At 50.1% G+C, this 26,498-nt stretch overlaps 2 protein-coding genes across 5 annotated transcripts; both read right to left on the bottom strand.

The window, feature by feature from the left end:
• Positions 1-180: 180 nt before the first annotated feature.
• On the bottom strand, positions 181-16,821 carry Wnk4 (WNK lysine deficient protein kinase 4). Of its 2 annotated transcripts, none has more exons than XM_021177316.1 (19): positions 16,114-16,821; positions 14,512-14,684; positions 13,434-13,654; positions 13,001-13,158; positions 12,232-12,320; positions 11,891-12,107; positions 9,100-9,364; positions 8,767-8,888; positions 8,472-8,530; positions 8,258-8,372; positions 7,899-8,015; positions 3,297-3,434; positions 2,545-2,587; positions 1,866-2,440; positions 1,725-1,785; positions 1,201-1,606; positions 913-1,112; positions 666-763; positions 181-558 (listed from the first exon to the last, which is right to left on the bottom strand). In XM_021177316.1, exons 1-19 carry the CDS (start codon positions 16,720-16,722, stop codon positions 556-558), a joined length of 3,669 nt encoding a protein of 1,222 aa, XP_021032975.1. In that variant the 5' UTR covers positions 16,723-16,821; the 3' UTR covers positions 181-555. The 2 variants fall into 2 exon arrangements, with proteins under 2 accessions (XP_021032975.1, XP_029339278.1); XM_029483418.1 differs by having other exon boundaries at positions 187-558; positions 1,866-2,437; positions 16,114-16,816.
• Positions 16,822-17,845: 1,024 nt separating this feature from the next.
• On the bottom strand, positions 17,846-23,525 carry Vps25 (vacuolar protein sorting 25 homolog). 3 transcript variants are annotated; one of them, XM_021176403.2, is made up of 6 exons: positions 23,415-23,525; positions 23,046-23,191; positions 22,219-22,272; positions 21,287-21,375; positions 20,439-20,514; positions 17,846-18,484 (listed from the first exon to the last, which is right to left on the bottom strand). In XM_021176403.2, the coding sequence occupies exons 1-6, from the start codon at positions 23,522-23,524 to the stop codon at positions 18,372-18,374; spliced, it is 588 nt and encodes a 195-aa protein (XP_021032062.2). In that variant the 5' UTR covers position 23,525; the 3' UTR covers positions 17,846-18,371. The 3 variants fall into 3 exon arrangements, with proteins under 3 accessions (XP_021032062.2, XP_029340090.1, XP_021032064.2); XM_029484230.1 differs by lacking the exon at positions 17,846-18,484 and adding an exon at positions 18,507-18,624; XM_021176405.2 differs by lacking the exon at positions 17,846-18,484 and adding an exon at positions 19,341-19,495.
• Between the last annotated feature and the right edge of the window lie 2,973 nt (positions 23,526-26,498).

Here is a 26,498-nt window from a genome sequence, read left to right as displayed (position 1 = left end):
TTGGATCATTTGGTAATGTAGTTTCCTCATGACCTGGTGGCAAAAAGCCAGAGAGCTGGGCCGCTTCCATCCTGCCTTCCATTGTGAGAGGAGAATGGCTTCGAGTTCCTCACCCTTCTTGCCTGCTTCACAAGTCTTTGTCCCCCACCCCCTCCCTAAGGCATGAGATACAGACCCACAGCCTTTCTCCTCAGTATTTTTATTGGTTGCGGTTAACTTTGGTGGCAGGAGCACAGCCCCTCCACTCTCCCAGCTGGAAGCTGGCCTTCCGCAAGCATCTGGACTCGGATTGCTTAGTGGTCAGCCCTTGCCTGGGGAGGGCAGGTGGGGTAGGCTACAGAAATGAGATTTCCACACAGCAAAGAGAACCCGAAAGGTTTTGACTCTTCAGGATAACAACACAATGCACTCTCCATGCCCACGGGCCTTCTACCCACTCAGTGCTGGGGTGTTCTTGGCTGAGTTGAGTTGGTCACAAAAAACATCAGATTCTGAGAGGCCATGGGCCATGGTGAGGCCCTGGTGTTGGGGAGACATAGGACTTCTGGTCTGAATTCACTGGAGGGGAAAAGAAAAATGCTGAAGCAATGTCCAAAGAACAGGACGGCAGAGCTGCTGCCAGCCACCATGCCCTCGGCTCTCCCTTCCTTGGGCCCGCCCCTCACCATCCTGCCAATATCCCCGGCGAATGTCACCCCCTTGCTTGCCCGCTGCTCCTGGGAGCCGGTGCTGCTGCCACTCAGAGAGTTCCTTCGCATGATGCCTGGGAGCAGGATGAGGGAAGGAGAACGCTAAGTGGAGGGAGGGGCAGCGAGAAGGGGGGGCCTAGTTCCCCAGAACCAAGGGTAGACCACCAGGGCTGGAAGAAGACCGTGCCGATGGGGAAGGAGTCTCAAGGAAAAGGGGTCTCACCAGGACCAGGGAGATCAGAGCGCTGCAGGCTGTTGCGGCGGGAGGTGGGAAAGCTGCCCTTCGAGAGGCGGCGCTGGCGGCAGGACAGCATAGCAGCTGGAGCTACAATACCAGGTGGGGGCTGTTTCCCAAGCCGGCTGTATAAGTCCTCGATTTCCTTCTTCTGTAGCGTCTGTAGTGCCTCCACTTCCGACAAGTGCCTGAGGATGCACGGGCGGGCAGGAAAAGGCTAGTCAAACACTGTTCTCTCAGGTTCACCTCCAGCTCTGCCATTGTCCCCAGACTCACTTCTGCCGAAGGTTCTGCAGCTCAGCCCAGAACTCCTCGTCTTCCCCGCTGCTCTCCGACTCCTCACTGCTCAGACACAGGCTGCTGTAGGAGTAGTTCATCCACACTGGGCTGGGATGGCTCAAGATTGGGGAACTGCCTCCAAGTAGGGGTTCCTTCCCTTCATCCTTTTCATCATCGACCGCAACCCCCAGGCCTTCGGCCACACGGTCACTCTCTGCCAGAGCCTCCCTGGTCTCTGGGCCTCCTGCAGCACTGTCCTCTGTGTCTGAGCTCTCTGAGGTCAGCGGAGGGCTTGGCAGCTTTAGGGATCTGGAGAGAGTTGGGGATGCTGGTTGCAGGGGAGGCTCTGCTGGTTCCTTAGATGAAGTCACTTGGAAACGGCCAACAAGCTGGGGCTTTCCCTCTGCGGGAAGATAAGGAGGGAGGTGAAGAGGATTAAAAAGAAAGAAAGAAAGAAATCTAGCAGAATGTAAGGCACTGGGACTAAGAGGCAGGGGAAGGTCAGGGGTTAGAGGCCTCACCTTCAGATATAGGTGCCAGTCTAGCATCACCCAGTAGTGGCTGAGCAGGATTTCGGGAAGCCTGCCAAGTATGGTACCATGAGGAAGGGGAAGATCCAGAAGCCCACCTTGTTTTCCTAGCCCTCTTCATACCCAACTCACCTCATTCACTGTCTCAGCTGTTTGGGCTGAAAGGCTCTCCTGGTCACAAGAAGCAAGGGGAAGGGGCAGGCTAGGCAGAGGACCTGGAGGGGCTGGAGGAGACTGAGAAAGAAGCCCAGGGGATGGGGACAGCAGGGACTGGGCCACAGTCATCACAGCCAGAGAGAAGGCACTAGCCAGAGAGAGGAGAGGGGCTGCTGTGGTTGAGGGGAGAGAGGGAGGAGAGGGGCAGACGGGAAGAGAAGTGGGGCTAAGAGGGTCTTGGGGATAACTAGGAGAGAATGGGAGGGGAGAGCTGATGGGAAGAGAGGAGGATGGGAGTGGAACCTGAGAAGCATTGGAGGATAAGGGAAGCAGGGAGCTGGGGGCCTGTGGATAGGGGTTTGAAGAGACCTGGGAGAACGGGCAGGGATAGCATGAGGGTGAGGTGATAGGAAAGATGGGGCATGGGAAGACAGGAGGGGTCCCAGGGGAAAAGGGGGTCCCAGGGGACAAGGGGGTGCCAGGAGAAGATGGAGAGGTGGAGAAGGCTGCCCAGCTCCTCTGTTCTGGGGAGATGCTTCTCTGGGGCTCTGCTGAAGAGGAAGGGTTGAAATTGAGACCACTAACACCTATACCCTTCACCCTCCACAAGGTCAACCCAGAGGTTGGGGTGAGCAGGCACAGATACAGAACCTACCATTGGGGGGGCCTGGGAGGGCAGGCAGGGCTGCTGGCTCTTCCTGAGGGAGAAAAAGGGAGCCTAGTCACAGTGGGGAAAGCCAAGTCACAGATGGGAAGTTGCAGACTTGGGATTCTTTTTTTTTTTTTTTTAATAGTTTTTTTTTTGAGACAGGGTTTCTCTCTATAGCTCTGACTGTCCTGGAACTCACTCTGTAGACCAGGCTGGCCTCGAACTCAGAAATCCACCTGCCTCTGCCTCCCGAGTGCTGGGATTAAAGGCGTGCACCACTATGCACCACCATGCCCAACCAGATTTGGGATTCTTAAACTACAACCCGTGAGCGTCTAGGAATTAAGAGACATGAACTTCTCAGGATTCAAAAGTGTGTGCGCTAAATAAACTAGCGATAAAGAGGCATGAGACCTGCCAGCATGTTCTCAGCGGCTCAAAGGAACATAACATATAATACAGAGGAAGGATAGGAAAGCTAGTCTTAAAAAATATTAGCAACCAACAAATCTGGGCTAAGGGCATCTAGGGACGTGCTCTACAGGTCTTGTAGCTTCTTCTCTCTGTGAGTCTGCACTTATTTCAAAATAGCAAGCTGAAAAAAATCTTCATTCACAGCTTTCTAGAACAAGTTCGTGGATGAAAGCCGCAAACAAAGTAAGAAACATTTCTAAGGTCCTCAAACTCAAAGAGAAGTTAATCCAAGCAGAACTCTGAGGGCAGAGTCTGGTCCTGCTAGAGATGTCTAGAGGCCTAACCTGGGGGCTCAGGGCATCTTCAGCAGCCTCTGGGGGACCAGCATCTCTCTTCAGCAGGGTCTCCACTCGCTGGATAATCTCCCGGATCCGGCTCAGGAATCCATCTCGCTCCGAGGGCAGGATGAACTCATTATATACCTGGCAGGGGTTATGGGATGGGAGAAGGGTATCATCTCATCCTGACTGCCCTGCTCCCGATGTTTAAACCCAACTGATGATACCAGTGTATCAATTGCTAAGTACATGTACTACGTACTACTGCACCAATTGCTAAGTATGTGTCTGTGCCACAGGGACTGGTGGTCCATGAGATATGTAGTCCAGGAGGAAAGGAGTTAACATTCTTAGGATGCCTGTGCTGTATACACCAATGCTTTCCTGTACCATCACAGTTAACACCAACAGCTATGGTCTATTAATATCCTCCCTTTGCAGTGAAGATAACTAATGCTCAGGTGAAGTTCAGATGGCCCAGGGCTGGAGAGATGGCTCAGCAGTGAAGAGCAGTGGCTGTTCTTCCAGATCACCTGACTTCAGTTCCCAGGATCCCACGTGGCAGCTCACAGCTGTCCATAATTCCAGTTCTAAAGGACCTGACACCCTCACACAGACATACATGCAGACAAAACAGTAATGCACATAAAATAAATTAATACATCACTTAAAAATATTATTTGAAACAGTTCAGCTGACCCAGTGCCACACTGTTTGAACTCAGGTCCACTGAAAGAACCCGAAGTTCCACCGTTACACACTTTTGAACACAATTTCTGCACTCACATGAAGATTATAAAGAATGTCACATGGGATCCCATTCACACCTGGCAAGGTTAAATCCATGCATCCATGGTAAATGTCACTTTCCACTTCACAGACATTGAGTACCTGAGGTTGGGAGCCAGGGTCTCACTACATTATCCAGAGTGGCTTCAAACTCATAGCAATCCTCCACTCTCACCTGCCTTGGGGCTGGTATATGCCACTAGGCCCCACTTACTATATGTCTGGATTCTTTTTTTAACCACAATTTAGCCAGGTATGGTGATAAATGCCTTTAATCCCAGTCCCATGGGAGACAGAGGCAGGTGGATCTCTGTGAGTTGGAGCTCAGCAGGGTCTACAAAGTGAGTTCTAGGACAGCCAGAACTACACAATGAAACCATGTCTCAAAAATCACAAAAAAAAAAAAAAAATCAACACCAACAACAAAAAACTCCACAATTTAAAAAGTGTTAATAATCTGAAATTGGGCCAGGCAGTGGTGGCGCAAGCCTTTAATCCCATTACTTGTTCAGGCAGAGGCAGGCAGATTTCTGAGTTTGAGACCAGCCTGGTCTACAGAGTGAGTTCCAGGACAGCCAGAGCTACACAGAGAAACCCTGTCTCAAAAAACAAAACAACAACAAAAAGAAAAAAGAAAAAAATCTGTAATTGGAGCAGCAAGCTGGGTAGAGCTGTTTATCACCAAGCTCAACTGTAGGAGCTCAGTCACGTGACCATAAGGTGAAAGGAGAAGAATGACTCTGGTTTTCTTATGCCCTCCAGACACAAATAAATGAATGTAATAAAAGTCTGTAATTGGGCTGGTGAGATGGCTCAGCGGTTAAGAGTGCCGACTGCTCTTCCAAAGGTCCTGAGTTCAAATCCCAGCAACGACATGGTGGTTTACAACCATCCGTAACAAAATCTGATGCTCTCTTCTGGAGTGTCTGAAGACAGCTACAGTGTACTTACATATAATAAATAAATAAATAAATATATTTTTAAAAAAGTCTGTAATCACCTTCCCCAATGCTATTCCAATGAAGAAACCAGTCATGCACCTCTGGGGATGGGAGAAGCTGGGATGGCATCACACTATGAACATTTGATGCAGAACTTCACACATGTGGAGTAAGAAAAGCAACCCCCCACTGAGGGTCTATGGCCACTTACACACATCACCAGGTTAGATCACACCTTTGAAAAACACAGAGTAATCAATGAACAGCTAAGGTTCAGAGAGGCAAAGAAACCTGCCCAAGAGGCTAGGGGTATAGCTCAGTGAGACGGCATTTGCCACAGGGTCCTGGATTTGATTTCCAGCACAACTGAAGGAGAAGGAAGGGACAAGGAGGGGATAGAAGAAGAGAAATGGAACCTGGCCACGTTCACCAAATTTAAGCACATTAAACTTGAACTCAGGTGTTACAGAAAAGCCCAGGGACAAGCTAGTTCTCAACCTTCAGGGTCATATGTCAGATATCCTCTATAGCAGATATTGATATTGTGATTCAAAACAGTAGCAAAATTACAATTATGAATAACGACAAAATACTTTTATGACTGGAGGGCACCATAACAGAAGGAACTATACTTAAAGGCTCACAGCATTAGGAAGGTTGAGAACCACTGCTAAGCTAGTCTTTCTTCCAGTCTACCCTAGCTAGCCATCAGAAGAGACAGAAGAACAGCTGAGGCCAAGAAAACAGCCTTACAAAAGGCAGAACAGTCTGAAGACAGGACCCTGGTGGAGTTGGATGGACTATAGTGTAAAGGCCACACTTCCTAGTTTTAGAGTCGCAAATATCCAATGACGATGAAAAGCAGTAAGATTAGATCCAAGTTTCAAACCCTGCTACAGAGGAGTGAACTGGTGGAAAGGGGAAGGGAGCTGGAGTTCAGGGCTGGGTTACTTGGACTGTGTGGCTTCTGGGTGGGCAAGGGAACCATGGGATTTTTCAGACCTACAGACCCCAAGTAGAGAGAAGAAGCAGAGGCAGAAAGGCACCCAGACATTTCTAGGAACTGCTCAGAAATTTGTGTAGCTTATTAAAGATTCTGGAAGGGTCAGGAGACGTGGCTGAAGATGACAAGCCTTAGGTGACAGGTGACACTTTTCTTTGTTCTGGAGACTAGGCTTTAGGGAAGAATTCCTAAATTCTTCTGATGTTTCTATACATCATCTGGCCCCTGCCACCCCGTTCTGTTGAAACAGTCTCCCATCAAGACTTCTAGCAAAAGCCAGGGTGGTCTTGCCTCAGGATCCCCTCTATGCCACCTGCTTGGAACTCACTCTATCCTCACTAATGTCCCTCTGCTTCTTTGGCTCCAACTTCCTGTCTTTCAGGACCTTGTCTCCCCCTTCTTGTTCTGAACGGGGAAGTTTTCACGAGACACCCTCAAAGTTTCCTGGTCTCTCGCCTTGCCTTGCAGGTCTATTTTCACCCTCAGCTCTGGACTGAGGACTCCCAAACCCATCCCTCTCCAGCTCTGCCTGGCCATTTCCTGTTGCCATGGAGACCCTTAACTCGGCTATTACTCAAGCTCACCATGACTCTTAAAAAAACAAACAAACAAAAAAAAAAACCAACAACCCTGCTCTCATTTCCAACTTCTCTCTGAGTAGCCTGCTCCTCTTTGGTCCTCTGATACAGGGTGCCCTTGATATCCCTTCCCCTTGCCTTCCTAGCGTATCAACTCAGCAAATATTTATTGGGCATCCACTACCCACACTTTACGACGTCAAGAGCTTCCTGGACTACACAGCGATTTCCCTGAGACAACCCACAGTTTCAGCCTTTCTTCTTCTCCTCTATTTCATTTCTCCTCGCTGCCTACCTGGCTTCCTCTGTCCACCGAGTCTTTACTCCTAAAACCTCCCCTATCTCACAGCAGAACAGTCTTTAAAATACATTCTCAGGCTGGAGAGATGGCTCTGTGACTAAGAACACTGGCTGTACTTCCAGAGGTCCTGAGTTCAATCCCCACCACCCACATGGTGGCTCACAACCATTTATAGAGGATCTGATGCCCCGTTCTGGCATACAAGTGTACACTCAGCAGAGCACTCATACATTAAAATAAAAGTTTTAAAAATCTAAAAAAAAAAAACAAATGAATAAACAAACAAACAAACAAACAAACCAAAACCCCACCCATTTTCAGCATGTCCCTCTCTGCCTAACTTCCTTTGTTTGCTTCACAAAGTCTCATGTAGCCTGGGTTAGCCCTGAACTGCTGTGCAGCCAAGGATGACCCCAATCATTGATCTTCTGGCTAAGAGCTAAGATTACAGGCATGAACTGCCCCCAGCTGTCCTTCTTTAGCTCTTATGATATGTGCTGAATTCCACTTCCCAGGACACTCCTGCAGGATCCCTTTTCTCCAGTGACAGTGGTCTCCTCCCTAAATTGTCCCAGTACTCAGCACTAATGGCGTTGCTCATGCCATGCTTCCAGAAAGCCATGCCCTTCTCCCCACATCCCCCCCTGCTTCACTTCCCCACCAATGCTACTCATCTGCCAGGACCTGGGCAAATCCCACTCCTTCCCACGCTACTCCAGTCCATCCTTTACTTCCAGCCACCTGTGACACCTCTAGGAGGAACTCACATCACTCTTATCTCCCCAGTCCACATCGGATAGCAAAGTGCTTAACCAGACTGGATACACAGAAATCTCCCCCGCACAAAGGCCAAAGCATCTTCAGAGTCGCCCTGCCGACCAGTGTTTATACACCCTCGCTGCCGGGTCAGTGTATAAATGTCAGCACCAGTGGATACAGGGAGGGAAGAGCTTACATAGAAGCCAAACACTCTGTCCTCATCTCTCTCCTGCTCACCATGGCAGCTGCAATTTCTTCTGGGCTGTCCCCATCCAGATCAAATCGGAACGTCACCATCTTGCTGTTGTGAGTCTGCAGCTGACACTCGACAACTCTGTCGCTCTGGTCTGAGACCTTCAGATTCAAAGGCAGCACAAGGGAAGCAATCAATGCCTCTGCCTCTGCCTCGGCCATGTGTTTCCACCCTGCTATAGCCGATGCACTCTGGCCAGAGTGGACGTTGAGAACAGATTCTCTACCCAGAGTCTGGCATTGAAACTAGACTAGATGTGTCAAAGCATCACCAGTCACACAGGACAACTCCAGTTTTCTGCCCCCCTGCCCCATCTTCCGGGAAGTTCCTTGGCCCTCCTTACACTAGTGACCCGGAGCCGGGATCGAGGTCTCCGTCGAAGAGTCTTCACTGGATTTTTCCTCATTTGCCCCCCTTCTCCCATATCACTAAGGCCTGATGCCGCATCTGAGGCGTAGCTGGACCAGGAAAGGGAGACAGAAGGGTTTAAGTAGACAGTGGAAACCCAGAACATTCTGTGTCTCACCCTGCTACCCACAACTTAAACCAGAACATACCTATCCCCAGGAGAAAAGTCACTGCCAGGGCCAGACCGTGGAATAGACAAGGCAAAACCCTGAAAGACGATAGAATTCATGAGGTCAGGAGATAACAGCGGCTGATGATTGTGGAGACCCGGGGAAATGGTGTCAGGATGTGAGGAGAATACTAGGGAAACAGAATTGGAGACATACAGGCAAGAATAGTGTGTTTCAGGAACCCAGAGAACGAGTTAGAGGGTTGAGATTCAGGACAGAGGGATAGGTCTTAGACTTTAACCGGCTGGAAGGCTCCCAGGTGACCCCCTCTCACCGAGGGCAAGCAGAGATGGGATTCAGCAGGGCTGGATGGTAACCCCCCAGGGGGCTGAAGGGCAGGGTCTGAGGCATCCAGGAAGCCGGAGGAACTGAGGTAGCCATCAGTCTCGCAATCAGCTGGTAGGGGAAGGAGTGGATCAAAAAATAAGAATAAGAATAAGAAAGGACTGTGGTGGTAGAGGAGGGGACCTGTCTGAGCAAAGAGGGGCCTGGAGCCAGGAGGCAATTGTGGGAGTGTTTGTCCCTAAAGGAAGGTTCATGGCTAGAGCTGGAAAGCTGGGTTGGGCTGGACTTTGGGGACCTAGAACTCAAAGTGGGGGTGACATACATGTAGTAGATGAGTAGCTGGCATGGCGGAAGAGGAAGGATTGATGCTGGTCAGCCTCTGGTTCCTCAGGCTCTGGGGGGAAGGCACTGGGAGGGCCCGGAGCCGTAGACACAGTTGCTGGAGGAGGTCCTGAGTCTGGTGGGAGAACCTCCAATTCCCTAGCTTTTCGAAGCTTCTCCCGCTTCCGCTGGATAGCAGCAACCCGTTCTCGAACTGCACGGGCCACTGGCTGGTAGTCAGCTTCACAGACTAAGCCCAAGGCTACCTGGAGTCAGGATGGGATGGGCAACAGTTTCAGATTCCCCCAGAGATCAAGCAGGGACTGGGGAGCTTCCTAAGTTAGTAAAATGTTTGCTGCACCAAGCTTATGCTTTATAGCATAAGCCTAAGCCCCAGTGCTCGCACAAAGCACTGGGGAGGCAGAGAAAGCAGAGCCCCGGAGCTTGCTGGCCAGTCGGTTTAGCCTAATCAGCAAACCCCAAGTCCCAGTAAGAAACCCTGTCTGCCCATTAACCCCAGAACTCTGGAGGCAGATGTAGGCAGTCTCTGAGTTTGAGGCCTGCCTGGTCTACAGAGTGAGTTCTAGGACAGCCAGAACTACACAGAGAAAGAAACCCTGTCTCAAAAAACCAAGGTTGCTGGACTGGCTCAGCGGTTAAGAGCACTGACTACTCTTCTAGAGGTCCTGAGTTCAATTCCCAGTAACCACATGGTGGCTCACAACCATCTGTAATGGGATCTGTTGCCCTCTTCTGGTGTGTCTGAAGACAGCAATGTACTCACATAAAATAAAATAAAGTAAAATAAAATAAGAAAAAACAAGGTTGCTGGTTCCTGAGATATAACATGCAAAGTAACTTCTGGCTTCCACATGCATACACTTACACATCTGTACGTGCAGAGAGAGGGGAGGGGCGAATAGATCCATCAGGATCAGGACATCTTTAAACTGACTTCACAAATACGTACATACACATCTGTACATGGGGGAGGGGCTATAAGGACACCTTTTTGAAGTCTCTAGGAATAAGGAAGGAACTATTTATTGATTAATGACCATCTGTGTTAACTAAACTCATCATCCTTAAGTCTCCTCAATAACATTATGGGATACATTTTGCCATTGTTGTTTTGGACATGATACTGCAACCATAAAGACCTGATTTCTAGCCTCTGATACCCATGTAAAGCATGTGCACACATACCCCCCCACACACACACACAAAGTACATCACACACAGAGGAATCCCTTGCTCCCTTACAGATACTAGATGAAGATTTGATCTTGAGGGCAGGTAAAATGTCTCTGTGTCTAAAAGGTAGCTGTGGCCAAGCCTGACAGCCTGAGTGTGATCTCCAGGGCCCACATGATGGAAGGAGAGAACTGACTCCCTCCCACAAGTTGTTCTCGATCTCTACATGCATGCTGAGGCACCTGTGACCCCCACATACATGTGCACAGTCACATACAAAATAAACAAGATGCCACTCTAAAAAGACTGACTCTTGGGTCAAGCTGGGCAGTGCTTTGAAGATTGCTTTTGTGCTGGGTGATCTCACTGGCTGGAATCATAAGAGGTTCATCTACCTCTGCCTCCCGGGTGCTGGGATTAAAAAAAAAAAAAAAGTGACCCCTGGGGCTAGAGAGATGGTTCAGCCATTAAGAGCACTGATTGCTCTTCCAGAGGACCTGAGTTCAATTCCCAGCAGCCACATGGTGACTCACAACTATCTGTAATGGGATACCCTCTTCTGGTGTGACTGAAGACAGCTACAGTATACTCAGATACATAAAGTAAATAAATAAAACTTAAAAAAACAAAACACAGAAAACAAACAACCATGCCCCACTAAGCCAGCTTCTTGACCCATTACATATGACCCTTGACCTCAAAACTGCCACTCCTCTATTGAGAATCCCATATTCTCACCCCTCCTTCCATTCAGGTTCTCAACAAGCTCTCAAAGTTCTGCCCTGGCATCTATCTCCACACGTACCCTCTCTTCCACTAATCTCTGCCCATCACCTCCCCTCTCCTTTTCCATCAGTTTCGCTGTGGGCTTTGCTGGGTGAGTAAAAGGGCCATCTGATTTCAAATCTAAAAGGCTTAAGATTACATCCCTCTTTGTCATTTGTTTTCTTAGGACTCTAGACAAAACTGTCAGTCTCTCCAAGCATACATTCCATTGCCCTCCCAAGAGGGTCACGTGAAAATGCTTTCTTTCTTTAAGTCACACGTAACGTTAAGGAGCACCTACTATTGCCAAACAGTAAAGGACTGAGGGGAAAAAAATCAGTAAAATATTATCCAACCACGGATAGTTTCTAGTCTAGCAAAGGAGAGGGACGGGAAATGTATTCAGGTAAGTCCAAGATTTGAGGTTGTTATAAAGCCACCTCCATCCCTCACCCCAACCCACGGATTTGAAAAGAAGCATTTAGTGACCGTCCTGGAACTGATGATGCTAAGCATAGACGGGGGAAGAGACAAAGAAGGTGGAGAGGGAAAAATAAAGAGATAAATTGCCAAGAAGGGCATTCTGTGATAAACGAATCTGCAAGGCAAAGAAGTGAGTGAGGTTAGGGTTTCCAGGATTTGTCAAAAAAGAACCCTGGTGTGCGCAGACGGATTAGGGCGAAGAGGCGGAGAGACCCCTGTAGGAGCTACAGTTCTGGGTAGGGGCTCTCTGCTCACTACTCCAGAGCAGCACCCTGGCCCCTCCTGATGACTGATGGTAGATTGTCTATTACACACGCAAGCAAAGCAGGATCTATCTATACTCTCCTCACCATCTCCTGAGCCACCTCCTCCGCAGCGTCCCGGCCAAGCTGGAACAGGAACTCGATGGCCTGGTTGTCTCGTGGGCGCCCCCCGCGCCGCGCATCCTCCATGCGTAGCCAGAGCTTGAGGCCCGGCTTCTCTCCATCATCTTCCTCTGCCAGCTCCACGTGCACACCTCGTTCCTCGCGGAAGAACGCATGGGCCAGGAGATCCTGGATGGTGAACCTGGGGACCGCCAGACAGTGAGCGGAGACCGCTGCCACTGCCCCATCATCTCCATCCCGTCTCTGCCCCGGAGACCACTGCCACTGCCCCATCATCTCTATCCCGTCTCTGCCCCAGACCCCACCTCTCATTCTTATCCGTGCGGATGCAGCCTTCAATGATCTCCTTCACCTCTGGCATCTTCACCTTGTAGAAGCTGTTGGGCTTTGTGCCCTGAGAGAAGGGATCTCATGAGGCCTCGGGTTGCCTGCGACCCGCGAGTCTGCAGTGCAGGCAGGCGCCAAGGCCTGGGGGAGGTTGGGGGAGGATGCTGGTACTGAAAACTCGATTTCCGATCCCATTCCCTCCACATAGTGTTGGTGTGACCTTGGCCAAGTCTGCCAGCTGCTTGTTCTCTCATTTGTAAAGCACAGGGTAAAACGTTTGCCTGGCTCACCTAGCCGGGCAACTAGAAAGATCTACTGAGATCGGATGTGAAGTTATCTGTAAACTCTTTGGATTAAACACATTCTTACCAGCTTGTGTGAAGGGCTTATGTGCATACAATACATTTCTGTTTCACCAGGGCATCTTTCTGTCTGTCCTGGTGGCCTGGTTTTATTAAATATATGTGTGTGTGTGTGTGTGTGTGTGTGTGTGTGTGTATATATGTGTGTGTGTGTAGATACACATATATATACATATACATACATATATGTATATGTGTGTACACATATATACATAATTTAATATATGTACAATATGTAGTATATACTCTTAATATGTTAATATAGTATGTGCTAATATTATATATTAATATATGACCATATAAAGGGTACGAGCTACATGCAGACTAGTTAAAGCGCAGAAGAGTGGGAGGGCCACTGGGGATTCCCAAACCCCACCCTTCTCACCGAAGTGACCTTGCGGTAGATTTGTGCTGCGTTCTGACACTCGGAGTAGGGATACTCAGACGTAGCCATCTCCAGCATGCACATGCCAAAGGCGTACACATCCACAGCCTCGTCGTACTTTTCCTCGTACATCTCAGGGGCCATGAATTCCGGGGTCCCTATTGGACCCACAGAAAGAATCAGGCTTCTTCCTCCTGGCTCCTCCCTCCACTTGGGTATATCATACGGGGGTCGGAGGGAGTCTTAATAGCCCAAGAGCAACCCCAGGGGTTCTGGAGTGTTGGTGACCAACTCTTGCCCAAAGCCTGTGTTGGGGGCAAGAAAAATGGGTCTCCCTAGATCGGTAGCTCTGCTGGAGCAGTGTGAGGGGTCCCATGCTCTTTTCTTATGCAAAGAAGGTAGCAGTGGCAAGGGTCCTGCTGGAGAGACGCACCAATGACGCTCTTGGCAAAGGAGGCGCGCTTGAGCGTGGCCAGTCCGAGATCTCCGATTTTGACAGAGCCTGAAGGGCCAGTAATGAAGACGTTGTCACACTTGAGATCTCGGTGCAGGATGGGGGGCACTCGGGAATGAAGGAAATGAAGTCCCCGTAGGATCTGGCGACTCCAGCGCTGAAGGACTCGGGGCTTCATTTCGCGGAACCGCCTCAGGTACCTGGGAGAGGATGTGTAACCGTGGTCAGGGCGGGGATATCTATCGGGACTGGAAAATTCCTTCCTAACCCATCCTTGCCACCACCTCTGCCTCCTCTGCCAGCATTATTTTAATTTAGACCCGTCTGGGTCGGAAAGAAACTGAATCAATGAGTGCAGTAAACAGGTTACAAAATGATTCTGATGGTAAATTCGCAGATAGGGCCGCAGCCAAGGACGGTGCTGTGGGAGCGCCGGAAGGAATGACTAACGGTCCCAAGAGTGGGGAAGGACTAACTTTTGTCTTGAAGGAATATAAGTTCAAGGGTGAAAACGGGGAGGGAGGGATGGAGACTTTCCAGGCTAGAGAGCCACAGTAGTGACAGTTCAGAATGGGAGGAATCACTGAGAATTGCTTTAGTCTGTAACTTCTGCTCAAGAGGAGAGTGTGTCTGGGGGACTGAACGGACTTTACCCCCAGGGCAGTGGGAAATCTTGAAGAGGTTTAAAAGGCGGAGTCAAAGGGTCAGGTCTCCCCTGGTTTGCAGGAAGATAGTATAACTTGAAGGGAGGGCAGATTGGGAAAGGCCGTTTAGGAGGGCTGCTGGGAGTTGGGAGGGTGACAGTGGTGGAGCAGCAAGGTAAGGGCAAAGATGGGCGGGGGAAAACCGGTGGGAGGACTTATGAGACATCACTGTTGAAAATGAGGGTGCGGCGAAGACACCTAAAATTTTGACCTGTATGCTCGGTGCACATTGACATTCACACAGACTGGTAAGAGAGAGAGAGCCTGGTTTCAAGTTTGAAGTGACTTGGGAGAAGTTCCCAGAGCCAGAGTGATGTTCTATCCTCCCCCCTCCCACCCAGGCCAGAGCTCACGTCTTGAGCGTGCCCGAGGTCATGAGTTCTGTGACCAGCACGATGCAAACCTGGCCCCTCAGCACCGACTTCCAGGAGTCATAGAAGCGGACGATGTTGGGGTGTTGCAGCCCCTTGAGCATCTCAACTTCTTCGGAGAAACGCTGCCGCTCGGCCCGAGAGAGTTTCCGGGTCTGTGGGATGGGGTGACGGGGGTCACATCAGTTCCAGACACACACACACCCCAAGAGGAGCATGGGACATCTGGGGTAGGGCTGGGGGAAGAAATGAGGGCGGGAGCGTACAGCTGGGGTATGGTTGGTGAGACCGCTAGCCAGAAGGGCTGTAGACCCCCAACTTTTGGCTGGTCCTTTCTTATTGCTCTAAAACACATCCACCCTGGGCCTGGGGCAGCACTCTGGACCCCCTGCTGGACACAAGCGCCTTTATGCAACCAGGTCTAGGAGTTATGCACTCAATAGCGCCTTTGTGGCCTCCAGAGCCTACCGTGGAAGGGGCGGGGTGGGGTGAGGGGGTGTGGGGGGGTGGCAGCCGGCAGGCAGACTAGGAGCAGGGAATTGAGGCCGTCAAGAGGTTGGCCCTAAAAACTAGGAACTGCAGAATCTAGACAGAGTCTGAGGAAGATACCAAAAAAGAAAAGATCCAAGGCCAGGAGGCTATCCCCCCCCCCCCCCGGCTGGAGCTGCCCTACCCCTCTTTTCTCCCTCTCCTTCCCCCTTCCCTGAGTCTGGCTGATTTTCCAGGCGGGGCTTAGAGCCTGGGACGCAGCACTAAGCAGTCACTAGGAGAGAGCCCTATGCCAGAAGCCCTATCCCTTCCTCCTGGTTTTGTATCCTAAAATTTTCCGGGACCACTCACACTTAGAGTGGGAGCCCCGGGAGGAAGAAACTGCCAATCCACACCCTCCTGAAGTCTAAAAGTTACAAGGGCTCAGCTCCTTTGGCAATGGAAAGGGAGACCCCAGGTATGCATAGGGATGAGAAACCGGACTGGACTCCAGCTAGAGCTAGAGCTTCCTGTCCTGCTCCTTGAAGCTGTTGAGAAGTCTGTAAAGTTGACAGCTCCAGAAAGGGCCTGAAGAACCCCCTTCTGTCACAACTACCCTAAATCTTTCTGGAGGTGGAGAGGGCCTTGTCCTCAGCTCCTGAACTCCCACATCTCTAAGTCTGTAAAGAGGGAGAGGAGGAGGAGGAGGAGGAGGAGGAGGAGGAGGAGGAGGAGGAGGAGGAGGAGGAGGAGGAGGAGGAGGGAGTGGTGGTCCGGAGTCACAGCGGAAAGTCTTAGAACTTGAAGGAACAAGAGTGGAAGGGGCAGGAGAGACTGGAGGGCTACCCGCTGCCCACCCAGTTTTCCAGCCCTCAGATTTGTAGAGGTTTGAAAGTGAAGTTGTCTATGCTCATTGGCAGTCACTATATACCACCCGGCTCAGTTTCTCCTGAAACCACCCAGAGTCAGTACAATCATGCCGGCAAGGAAAGCAAGAGCGCCTGGACAGCTGACAAAAAAAGTGATCCTTCCTTTGATGTTGTCCTCCCGTTTCCCCAACCTAAGACCCCCAAAGGCCCCATCCCGAGGCACCACAGAGGGGGTGCCCAGCCACACCTGCAGCTCACACCAGGCCACCTCTACCGTGGTGTCCGTGTCTAGCCCTCGATACACGGTCTTGAAGGAACCTCTTCCAATCTCAATGTCAAACTTGAGGTATCGGCCGTCCGGAGACGTTGCCACAGCCTGGGTTTCTGTGTCCTCTTTTTCTTCCTGCTCCCGCCGCCGTTCCCGGGCTGCAGCATCAGGAACCCTCGGTGGCTCCCGGGACCCTGGACCTCCTGAAGATTCCGTAAGCTCAGGACATGCAGAGTCCACAGCCTTCACAGGGGCTGCCCCGGTCCATGTGCCCTCGGGGGGTTCTTTAGAGCTTGAAGGTGGGCTCCTCGTGGGGCCAGCGGAGTCCAGAGGATCCGGGGGTTCCGGAAGGAGTGAGGCTGGTTGAGACCAGGAGCTCAGCAGTCCCAGATCGACTGAGCTGCGGCGGCTAGGTCTCGAAGAGCGCGGCCGAGGCTCAGCCTTCCCAGAGAAGCGGCGCACTCGGCGAGGAGGTGGCCCCAGGCGAGTCGGCCCCGTAGAGGTGAGAGCCGGAGATGGCCGCAGAGCCAGGTCAGCCTCGGTTTGGGACATAGGGACCCCGGTCTCTGTATTTCGAGGTGCTAGCATGGGAAGGGCCAGGCGCCGCAAAACGGAAAGCCAGGCGGCTGGAGGCGGCAGCCTGACAGGCGGACCGGCTGGGTACGCCGCACTCCGGCTGAGCTGCTGGGGCCCCAGGCCCCGACTGGCCTGCCCCGCGACCCGCCCCCGGCTCCGCCCCACGACCCGCCCCCAGCCGAGACCGGTCCTCACCCCCCAGGGCCGCCCCTTGTGAGCCTGGCGAGTTGCTGTGTGGAGCTGGGGTACTGCCCCTCATCTCGACCGCTGCTTAGCCCCCCGGCTGCGTGCCCTGCTTTCCAGAGTCCCCGCCTTTAAACCTTCTTCCCGGCAAGAGCTGAGTGAGTGGGAGGCTGCAGCGGGTAAGCTCCCGCACCAGGAGAGGGCAAACACGTTTGGGGTGGGGGAGTTGGAGAACACTGGGACAGGAGATGAAAAGTGACCGCTGCTCCTATGCCTCAGCGAGGGGGAGGGGCACCACCAGCCTGCGCACCCTTGATAAGGCAGCGCTCCGGGTCCTAATCAGGAGTAGTAGCCCCAGGCCTAACATCGGGTGTTAGAAAGGTATGGTTTTCTTGGCTCAGCTAGGGCCCTGGCCTGCACACAGATGGGTTGGGTATACTCCAGTCAAGCCCCTCCCCACCACCCGGTCCTAACCAAGAGCTTGTCACCCATCAACTCCACCCCACCTTGGCCTGAGCCTGGCCCTGGCCAGAAAGGCTGTTTTTGCTGTGGGCTCTCTTTCCTCCCCCTGTGTTTGCCAAAGTCTTCAATAAACCAAAGTCCACATCCGGCTTACCCCCCCACACCAGCTCCCCTTGGCCACCGCTACCCCACCCGGACCATCATGGGTGGAGGGAGGGGCTTCAGAATAGTTCAGGACTTCCATGGGGGAGCAATTAAGTGACTCCCAATTCAGAGAGCAAGCAGCCTGTCCCCAAGCTATGTCCCACCCACACTCCTCCACACGACCCACCCAGCACAGCACATGGCAAACCACAGGCTCTCAGGAGCCCCCCCAGGCCTTTCTGTACAAAGGCCAAAGGATTCTTCTTTTTCCTTGGCTTGGACTCAGTCAGGTGGAACTCTGCACCGCCTTCCCTAGTCCCAGTTCAGCAGTAGTAACAGGCCGACAGTGGGAGTAGAGATTTTAATATCATAAATCAGAGTGGGCCCGCCTCTCACCACCGGGCCCCTTCTGGGGCTTCCTATCTTCATACTGCCTGGCCGGCTGCCTGCAGCCAGGGCTTCCCCCATCCCTGGGGAGGATCCAGCACCAGCCTGAGAAGGGAGGCAACAGCAGCTAAAGGAGTGGGAGGAGAAAGAAGCCTGTGCAGGCGCATGTGGGTGGGTGTGTACTTATGTGTGAGAACACATGTAAAGTGTCAGGTTTATAGACCCTGGCTCAGGGACAGTATAGGATGGGAAAGGAGGTAGGGCAAGAAACGCATCCTTTCTCCGTGGCACTGTGGGCTTACTCTATCCCAGGGACAGAAATAATGGGTTACGTGGGAAACATCCCTAAGTCTGAGCTTTCAGGACTTGAGCCCTTTGAGTCTGGAGGAGTGACAGATCCAGTCTGTGGGGACACTAGGTCTGTCTGTCTCCTTCTGAAAGCCCTGGAAAGGTGGGAGGTAAGAAGTAAAGGAGCCAGGTCTCTGCTAGAAGAACTTGACTCCTCGGCCATCGCTGACAGTGATAATCTCAGCCTTGTGCTCTTGCTGTAGGGCCTGCAGAGCGCGCAGCAGGGTCGCCTCATCCAGCCCATGGAACTCTAGACAGGAAAAGATGCTCAATCAGGGATACTCAGTTCTCACTGTGGCTGAGCTAAAAGCTGAGACTTCCAATTCCAGGATAATCTATTTGTATGCTGTCTGCACTGCTGCAGCTGTACCTCACAATTCCTGGGCATTCCTGGGGAGTACGGAGTAGAAGGCAGCCTGGGTCAGCATGAAATGAATCAGGCTTATTTCACCCTTCCCAATTCTGAAGGACCTGCCCTCTGAGCCCTCTTTCCCTTTGTTCCCATCAAATATCTGATGTGCCAGGGATACCTTTTACCATTAGGACCACAAAGTAACCCTGATAATCAGAACTAAGCCAGTGTCCATGCACTGCACAGGGACCCTGTCCAAACATATTTGTACAAATCAGGAGGACCTGCTTTAATAAATACAAGCGTGGTCGGTCCCCCCTAGCCAGGAGACTGCCTAAGTTCAGAGCTAATGCCTGCCCTTTCCTAACTGTAAGGGCACCAAAGGCCAGCAGAGTATCTAGACTAGAGATATGGGATGATACTCTTGGGAGATGTGAGAGGCAGCAGACAAGCCTTGACAGGCTTGCTCACTTCACCCCCTGAGGGAGCCCAGCTCAAGTCAGGGAGTGAGCATTCTGGGGAAGCCTCCAGCTTTGCACAGGCTGAGTGGTGGGCTGGGCCAGGCTGTAGTGCTGAACTCATGGGGTGCTTGCTGGTGGGGAACAGCAAGCAGAGGCCTGCAGGGGAGGGGAGACAGCCAAGAGGTATAAAGTCCTGGAGCAGTCTCAGCCTGGCAGGAACCCCCAACCCCCCTTACCCTGGCAAAGACTGAAACCTTTGGTGATCCTGGGGATCAGAATAAAGAGTCACAGAAAAAAAAAGAGCTAAGGAGGTGTTTACTCTATGCAAAAATCAAAGGCCATACAAATCCTTGTCTGGCATAAACCCAAAGTTTTTAAATGGGTTGGGGGTGGGGCTGGGGGGTGTTGGCCCAATATCTTCAGCTGACACCCACAAATCTTGAGCTCTCTATAAGAAGGAACAGTGAAAGAGAGCTTGAGTCAGCAAGGAATGAGATTCCGAGCTTAATCCCCCACGCTGGTTCCTCAACTGGCTTCTACAGCAACAATTCTGAACATTTCCCTGAAAGATCTTATAAAATACACAAACATTCACACCAACAAAGAGTTGTTCTGTTTGTGAATTCAAGTGATATGAAATGTTTAGATGAACGTTTAAAGGTTTAGCACTGGGCTGGGGAAATGGCTCAGCGGTTAAAAATACTTGCTGCTCTTATGGAGGTAAAGGGTTCGATTCTCAGCACCTACATGTCAGCTCATGATAGTTTAAGAGAGTCATCCAATGACCCCTTCTGGCCTCTATGGGCACCAGGCATTATGTGGTACATTCAGGTAAACACTCACGCACATAACAAAAAAGTAAATCTTAAAAAAAAACCCCAAAAAAAAGCAAAAAACAAAAACCAAAAAAAACCCCAAAAACAAAACAAACAAACAAAAAAAAACCTTAGGACTTCTGCATTATGGAACTCTTCAGAGACAGAAATGGTTAGTCTGAAGAAGCATTAAGCCAATACTGGTCGGGAGGTGGTGGCACACACCTTTCATCTCAGAACCTAGGAGGCAGAGGCAGGCAGATCTCTTAGTTCAAGGCCTGCCTGGTCTACACAGCAAGTTTCAGATAGCCAGGGCTACAGAGAGAGACCCTGTCTTTAAAAAACAAAGCACTGACCGGGTGGTGGTGGCGCACGCCTTTGATCCCAGCACTTGGGAGGCAGAGGCAGGAGGATTTCTGAGTTCGAGGCCAGCCTGGTCTACAGAGTGAGTTCCAGGACAGCCAGGGCTACACAGAGAAAGCCTGTCTTGCAAAAACAAAAACAAACAAACAAACAAACAAACACTGGAGAAAAGAAGATTCTGATGAGAGAAATGGAAGAAGAAAAAGGCGTTACCTTCATCCTCTGTGTCTTCCCCACTCGTCAGTTCATACAGAGTAAACACAGAGTTATTCTGGCCACTCCTGGAAACCTGAGGGCAAAGAAAACGAGCCTGAGCAAGGACCAAGAGTCTCTTGGGAGAGGGTAAACTTCAGCTCTGCCTTTTTTTTTCTCCAGGAATGGTACCTATACCCAAATGAGGACTGTCACCTCTGCAGTGTCCTAAGCCTGACTGTAAACCCTACGGGTGCTATATTTGTATGTGTGTACACACATTGGGAACCACTAAACCACAGCCTTTCACGTGTCTCAGAAGTGACCTCTCATTCTGGTTGTTTTCTCTTCAGGAATGGGCGGTGGGTATTTGTTATATTTAGGCTGTTGACGCTCCCTCCCCTCCTCCTCTCCTGGGAATGTTTGGAGCTGGTGGTGAGTAGGAATTTGAGGGACAGAGTATTCTGTCCTCACACCCACACTGGTTCAGAAGGTACATTCATGGAGACAACGCCATGGACGCACAGTGGGAGAGGGAACCCAGGTTTTTTTTTTTCTCTCCCTTCCTTTCCCCATTTATCTCCTGTGGCCAGAGGCTCCAGCCAACAATAGCACTCAAGGTTCCCAGTGCTGCATTCTCCAAACATGGCCTCACGTAGCCTCTGGCCTCCTACAGCCAAGGAAAGAGATTCTGTGCAGGGAGACATTGCATCAGTGAAGGATGGTTGCCAGCGAGGCCCATGCTTCCTCTCTCGCCCACTCCCCACTTTGCCAAGTCTGCATCTAAGGATGCCAGCTATCTGTTGGGCACAGGCAACAAGTCTTCTTTGCCATGGGTCACTGCCTAGTGCTTAGCAGGGTGGCCTCACCCATTGGTAAATGAGTTTCCCCCATTCTTCTGGCCTCCGCCACATGATCAGGAAGCTAGACTTATTCTTATCCAACCACTCGAGGTTCCCTGTAAAACAGATACTTATGAGAGCATCGTGCTCTAAAAAAGGCACAGAGGCAAATACCAACACCCGGCAGAGTGGACGAGCCTCTGCTTTCAGAATAAGAGATACAATAGTAGTTTTACTATTCTTACTTATAAGGCATCCTGTTCTTCTTAGTCTATCTTTCTTAAGGCCAGAGAGGAAATTTAATTCTGTATACTAACAGGAGGTGGGGGTGGGGACAGCGGGAGGTGGGGGGTGGGGGAAGAACTAGGCCATCTCAGAATACTTGAGGCTTCAGGCTAAGGGAGACCAAAACAAAACAAAACAAAACAAAAAAACAACAACAAAAAAGGTCACTAAAAGGAAGAGTTGCCCTGTTGTACCCTCAGGAAAAAAAAATCCCAAGTAAGAAGAAAAAAAGTAGGGGAGGGGCTGGATAGATGGCTCAGTGGTTAAGAACACTGACTGTTTTTTCCAGAGGACACGGCTTCAATTCCCAGCACCCACATGGTAGCTTACAACTGTCTGTGACTCTAGTTCCAGGGGATCCGACATCTTCATACAGACATATAAGAAGGCAAGTACCACAGGACATGTAAAACACGGTATTTACAAAACAAAACAAACAAAACCAGGGGGCTGGACAGATGGCTCAGCGGGTAAGAGCACTGACTGCTCTTCCACAGGTCCTGAGTTCAATTCCCAGCAACCACATGGTGGCTCACAACCATCTGTAATGAGATCTGATGCCCTCTTCTGGTGTGTTTTAAGAGAGCATGGTGTACTCATATACATGAAATAAATAAATATATCTTTTATAAAAAAAACAAACCAACCAACAGGTATCTGAGAACTGAACCCACCTTTCTTTCTCAGCTCTTCTAATACAATCTGAATTGACTCCACAGGAAGTTTCCCTGGTTTAAGGTTAAGGGAATGGCCTACATGTAAATTAGGTTAAATAAAACATTTTCGGAGTTCGGTCTACGATGAAGAATGATCTAGCCCCCTCCTTTCCCTGCCATACATACATGCAATTTTTGAAGAAGATATGTTTGCATTTCCTCAATATTCTGGAAAAGGAGATAAAAAGAAACTTCCAGTTAGAAGGAAGAGCTAGCAAATTGTGTTACAGGACTGTAATACCAGCTCTTATGGGATGGACACAGGAGAATCACCAGTCCAAGGCTAGGCTGGGCTATAGAGATCAGGTCTCAAAAAAAAAAAAAAGGCAAGAGTTTTAGAATATAAAGGGTGTTACCCTTTACCTCATTCTCTGCCTTTTTCTCCACAAATTTTACCTATGAATCAGAGAGCAAAAATAAATGACCCTCACTTCCTGGGAGAGGTGGGGCAAGTCAAAAAAATTATTAAAGATGGTTTGGGATTTGAGGCTCGCAGAGAGGAGATTCAAGTAGTTTTAAAGGGTCCAGTGTGTAAAGCTTGGGACTTAAAGACCCCAGCACTCATTAACTAAGGTAAAGGGAGCCTGCACTGCCTGCAAAAGTGCATATAAAATGATTACCTGCCATGTAGTTTTGCTGTTTCCCAAGTCCAGGTTGAATAGAAGCTTGCCTACTGTGGGGTAAAGGGAGGTGGGGAGATGCAGTCTGGGCATGTAGAAAAGTGTGGGAGTGCGTGGGGGCGGGGGGCTGGTGGGGGGGCTATGGAAGAGCCTGAGGGAGGATACGCTGTAGCTTGACGTTGTTGAAGAGCGGGCTCTCCTGGGCTTCCATCACCGTCATGCTGGACTGTTTGTGCAGGCGGCAGAAGGACAGAACCAGAGAGCACCAGGCGGCCAGCTGCTTCTGCCGGGTGTCCACGTTCGGCTGTAACCTGCCGGGCGAAGGGAGCGGGACGAGGAATTAAAGCGTGGAAGAGGGCGGGCAGCAGCACCAGCCTAGCAGCACGTTAGGGGAGACAGTGATGGGCTGGCTGGACAGGAAGGCGGCCGGCGGCTCCCGACTCCCCCGGAACCCCAAGTGAATCATCAAGGCTGAGCCCTGGGCCCTGGGGACGGGAGGGAGCTACACTGGGCTTCTCAGGGTCTGAGCCTCACGTAAAGAAGGGCGGGAAGCGGTACTGCCACGGCCACTCGAAACTCATCGCCATCGTAGTAGCCCAGAAAACCCGGAACCGACAAGGGGCTTCCGGTCTCCGCCTCAGCATGTCCGGGCTGACAGCACAGCAGAAAGGTTCCGGACTCCTCTCGGGAGGCGCCGCAGTGGGATGGGAACGGTCCTTGTCACCAGTCAATTTGCTGCTGTCTAAAGAAAAACTTCAACATGATGCGCAGAAGGAGTTCTGGGTCTTGTCGCTTAAACAGAGGGAAACGTAGTTTCCCTCTGCAAATTGCGAGGTCAGCCGAACGCAAGTTAGAATCCATATCTGGAGGCTTCTTTACCTTCGTGTCGGTTGCCAATTTAAACTCATGATTCCGAAATTTCCTGCATTCCCACCCATGTTGACTTCAGTCTTACATTTCCTGTAGGACCATGGGAGCATATTGTGTGGTTTGCATCGCTATACGCGATTTTCAAAGAATCAAAATTTTTGCTTTTTTCAAAGAATCAAAACTAACATTTAGCTCTTAACCTCTTCCTTTCTAGACCCCAGACTTGGAATCCCTTTGGCTTCATCTGACTCATACCCAGCCTACACTAGTCAGATCTGTCCCTTTGCCTGCCTAAACTACCGGTCAGTTCCCAAACCAGAATTACTGTTTCCATTCTTCCATTCTTACTGTTGTACTTCCACTGCTGAGCTGTGGAAAATTGCTGAAGACCAACCAGAACATGTTTACTGAGTCCCGGGCTCGCTGACTAATCTCACTACTGGACTCTCAGGGGAGCCTTGTTGGACCTAGAAATACAAGTTTGGGAGTCTTCTGACCTGACATGCAATATGAACCCATTTGAGGGATAAGAGCGCTAAACAAAAGGTGTATTGAAAAGAAGGCTGACCTTGGGCTGCTAGGAGATGCTCACCTTTAAAGATCGAGGAGAAGCTGGGCTGTTTTCATTGATTCCCTGTTATCCTCATTCAAAATAGTCCGCCTGTGTCTATCTTTCTGTTCCCTGAAGAATGATTATGAGAATCCCTTAATCTCTCCCTGTCACAATGTTTAATTCATAGCACCAAAGCTCCTCCCCATTTTTCTTCCTTTGCCTTTTGAACTCAAAACTGCCATTCTTCCTTTACAAGATGGTAACGTGTTGCCTCTCTTTTTCAATTTCCTTCCGGATATCACTATCATCATGCTTCCCTCCCTTTCTCTGTAGCTCAGTTTATTTCTATTTAAAAGTAATGTTAGGACTGGTGAGATGGCTCAGTGGGTAAAAGCACTGACTGCTCTTCTGAAGGTCCTGAGTTCAAATCCCAGCAAACACATGATGGCTCACAATCACCCGTAATGAGATCTGACGCCCTCTTCTGGTGTGTCTGGAGACAGCTACAGTGTAGTCATATACATACATAAACAAATCTTAAAAGAAAAAAAAGTAATGTTAGCTGAGCACACCTTTATCCCAGAGCTCAGCCTTTAATCCCACTGCCTCAACCTTCTGAAAACTGAGATTACATATGTGTGCCGTGTCCATGGTCTGTTTTTTAAAAAGATATATCTATTTTAGGTATGTGAGTACACTGTAGTTGTCTTCAGACACACCAGAAGAGGGCATCAGATCCCATTACAGATGGTTCTGAGCCACCATGTGGTTGCTGGGAATTAAACTCAGGACCTCTGGAAGAGCAGTCAGTGCTCTTAACTGCTGAGCCATCTCTCTAGACCCCCCCTTCTTTCTTTTTAAAGAAGGTATTAATTTCTTTTTATTTATATGTATATATGCATTTATGCAAGTGCCCCTGGAGACAAGAAGAGGATTCCCTGGAGCTGGAATTACAGGTGATTGTGAGTTGCCGGACATGGATATTTGGAGTAGAACTTTGGTCCTTTGTAAGAGCAGTGACTGATCTTAACCTATGAGCTATCTTTTCAGCCCCCTACATTTCCCCCACTTAGGTCAGTTCTGAAGGTCAACACTTATCTCTAACTCCTCTCTCTCCTTTACCCCCTCATGACGGATGGTCCTATAGATTCCCTTCATTGATTTTAATCATAACTCCTACTTATAATTAGGTTTGCCTCCCCGCTCATCAGTTTGGCTAAGTCTTAATTTTCTCACTCCTGGATACCTTTGTCGATGTTGTTTGAGACAGGATCTCACTATATCAACCTGGCTACACAGATCAGGGTGGCCTCAAACTCAGAGATCCACCTACCTCTGCCCCTGAGTGTTAGGGTCAAAAGTGTGAGCCACAAAGCCGGGCTTTACTCCTGGGGTCTACAATGACTTCCTAATCCACGCTCATTCAGTGTCTGCTCCAGGGGAATACTTTCCACCTAAGGCCTTGCCCTGGACCAACTCTGCAGTCACACTCTTCTGACTCCAGGTCATGGTTCGGATAGGCAATGTCTCTCTGAAGGTTTATATGTTGAAGGCTTGGGCCCCAGCTATGTTTGCTAGGGTTTGAGTGCTCAGATTCTGAGGAATCTTAACTTTATCAAGCGGTAATTCATTAACGAATCCAGAGCCGAGTGGACTATGGGGAGTTAGAGATTGGTGGGAAGTAATAGGTTACCAGGGGCCTGCCCCTATCCCCAGGCTTGTCCCTAGCCTCTGCCGGGTTATGCTTTTCAGTTGCTATGAGGCTTCTGTTTGGACACAGGCTCCCTGCCACGATGTTCTTGCCTCACCATGGCCCCAGAAACAATGAAACCCAATAGCTGTGCTCTGAAACATTAAGCAAAAAAATAAAACTTTGCTCCTTTAAGTTGCTTCTGGCTAGTATTTTATCTCAAGCTACAGAAAGGCTAATGGCACATTCCTGTGATCATCTCTGCCACACATGATTCCCTCCCTCCCTCCTTTGCATGTGGGCTGTTTCCCTTGTATAACTGCCGTCATCCGTTCTGATTTTCTTTCTTTCTTTCTTTCTTTCTTTCTTTCTTTCTTTCTTTCTTTCTTTCTTTCTTTCTTTTTTCGAGACAGGGTTTCTCTGTATAGCTCTGGCTGTCCTGGAACTCACTTTGTAGACCAGGCTGGCCTCGAACTCAGAAATCCGCCTGCCTCTGCCTCCCAAG

This window comes from Mus caroli, chromosome 11 (genome assembly GCF_900094665.2).
Source record: "Mus caroli chromosome 11, CAROLI_EIJ_v1.1, whole genome shotgun sequence".
NCBI lineage: Eukaryota > Metazoa > Chordata > Mammalia > Rodentia > Muridae > Mus > Mus caroli.
This window is presented reverse-complemented; position numbering and strand designations above follow the sequence as displayed.

What these genes read in the sequence shown, in the direction of transcription:
- Wnk4 (XM_021177316.1), bottom strand. Translation starts at nt 16,722, where the DNA reads ATGCTAGCACCTCGAAATACAGAGACCGGGGTCCCTATGTCCCAAACC. An exon ending in CCCATCTCTGCTTGCCCTCG is followed by an intron (nt 8,531 to 8,766) that starts GTGAGAGGGGGT and finishes ATCGTCTTTCAG; the next exon opens with GGTTTTGCCTTGTCTATTCC. An exon ending in CTGCAGAACCTTCGGCAGAA is followed by an intron (nt 1,113 to 1,200) that starts GTGAGTCTGGGG and finishes GTGCATCCTCAG; the next exon opens with GCACTTGTCGGAAGTGGAGG.
- Vps25 (XM_021176403.2), bottom strand. Translation starts at nt 23,524, where the DNA reads ATGCTGAGGCGGAGACCGGAAGCCCCTTGTCGGTTCCGGGTTTTCTGG. An exon ending in CGCTTCCCGCCCTTCTTTAC is followed by an intron (nt 23,192 to 23,414) that starts GTGAGGCTCAGA and finishes TTCGCCCGGCAG; the next exon opens with GTTACAGCCGAACGTGGACA. An exon ending in AGAAGAGCTGAGAAAGAAAG is followed by an intron (nt 21,376 to 22,218) that starts GTGGGTTCAGTT and finishes TCTGTTTTACAG; the next exon opens with GGAACCTCGAGTGGTTGGAT.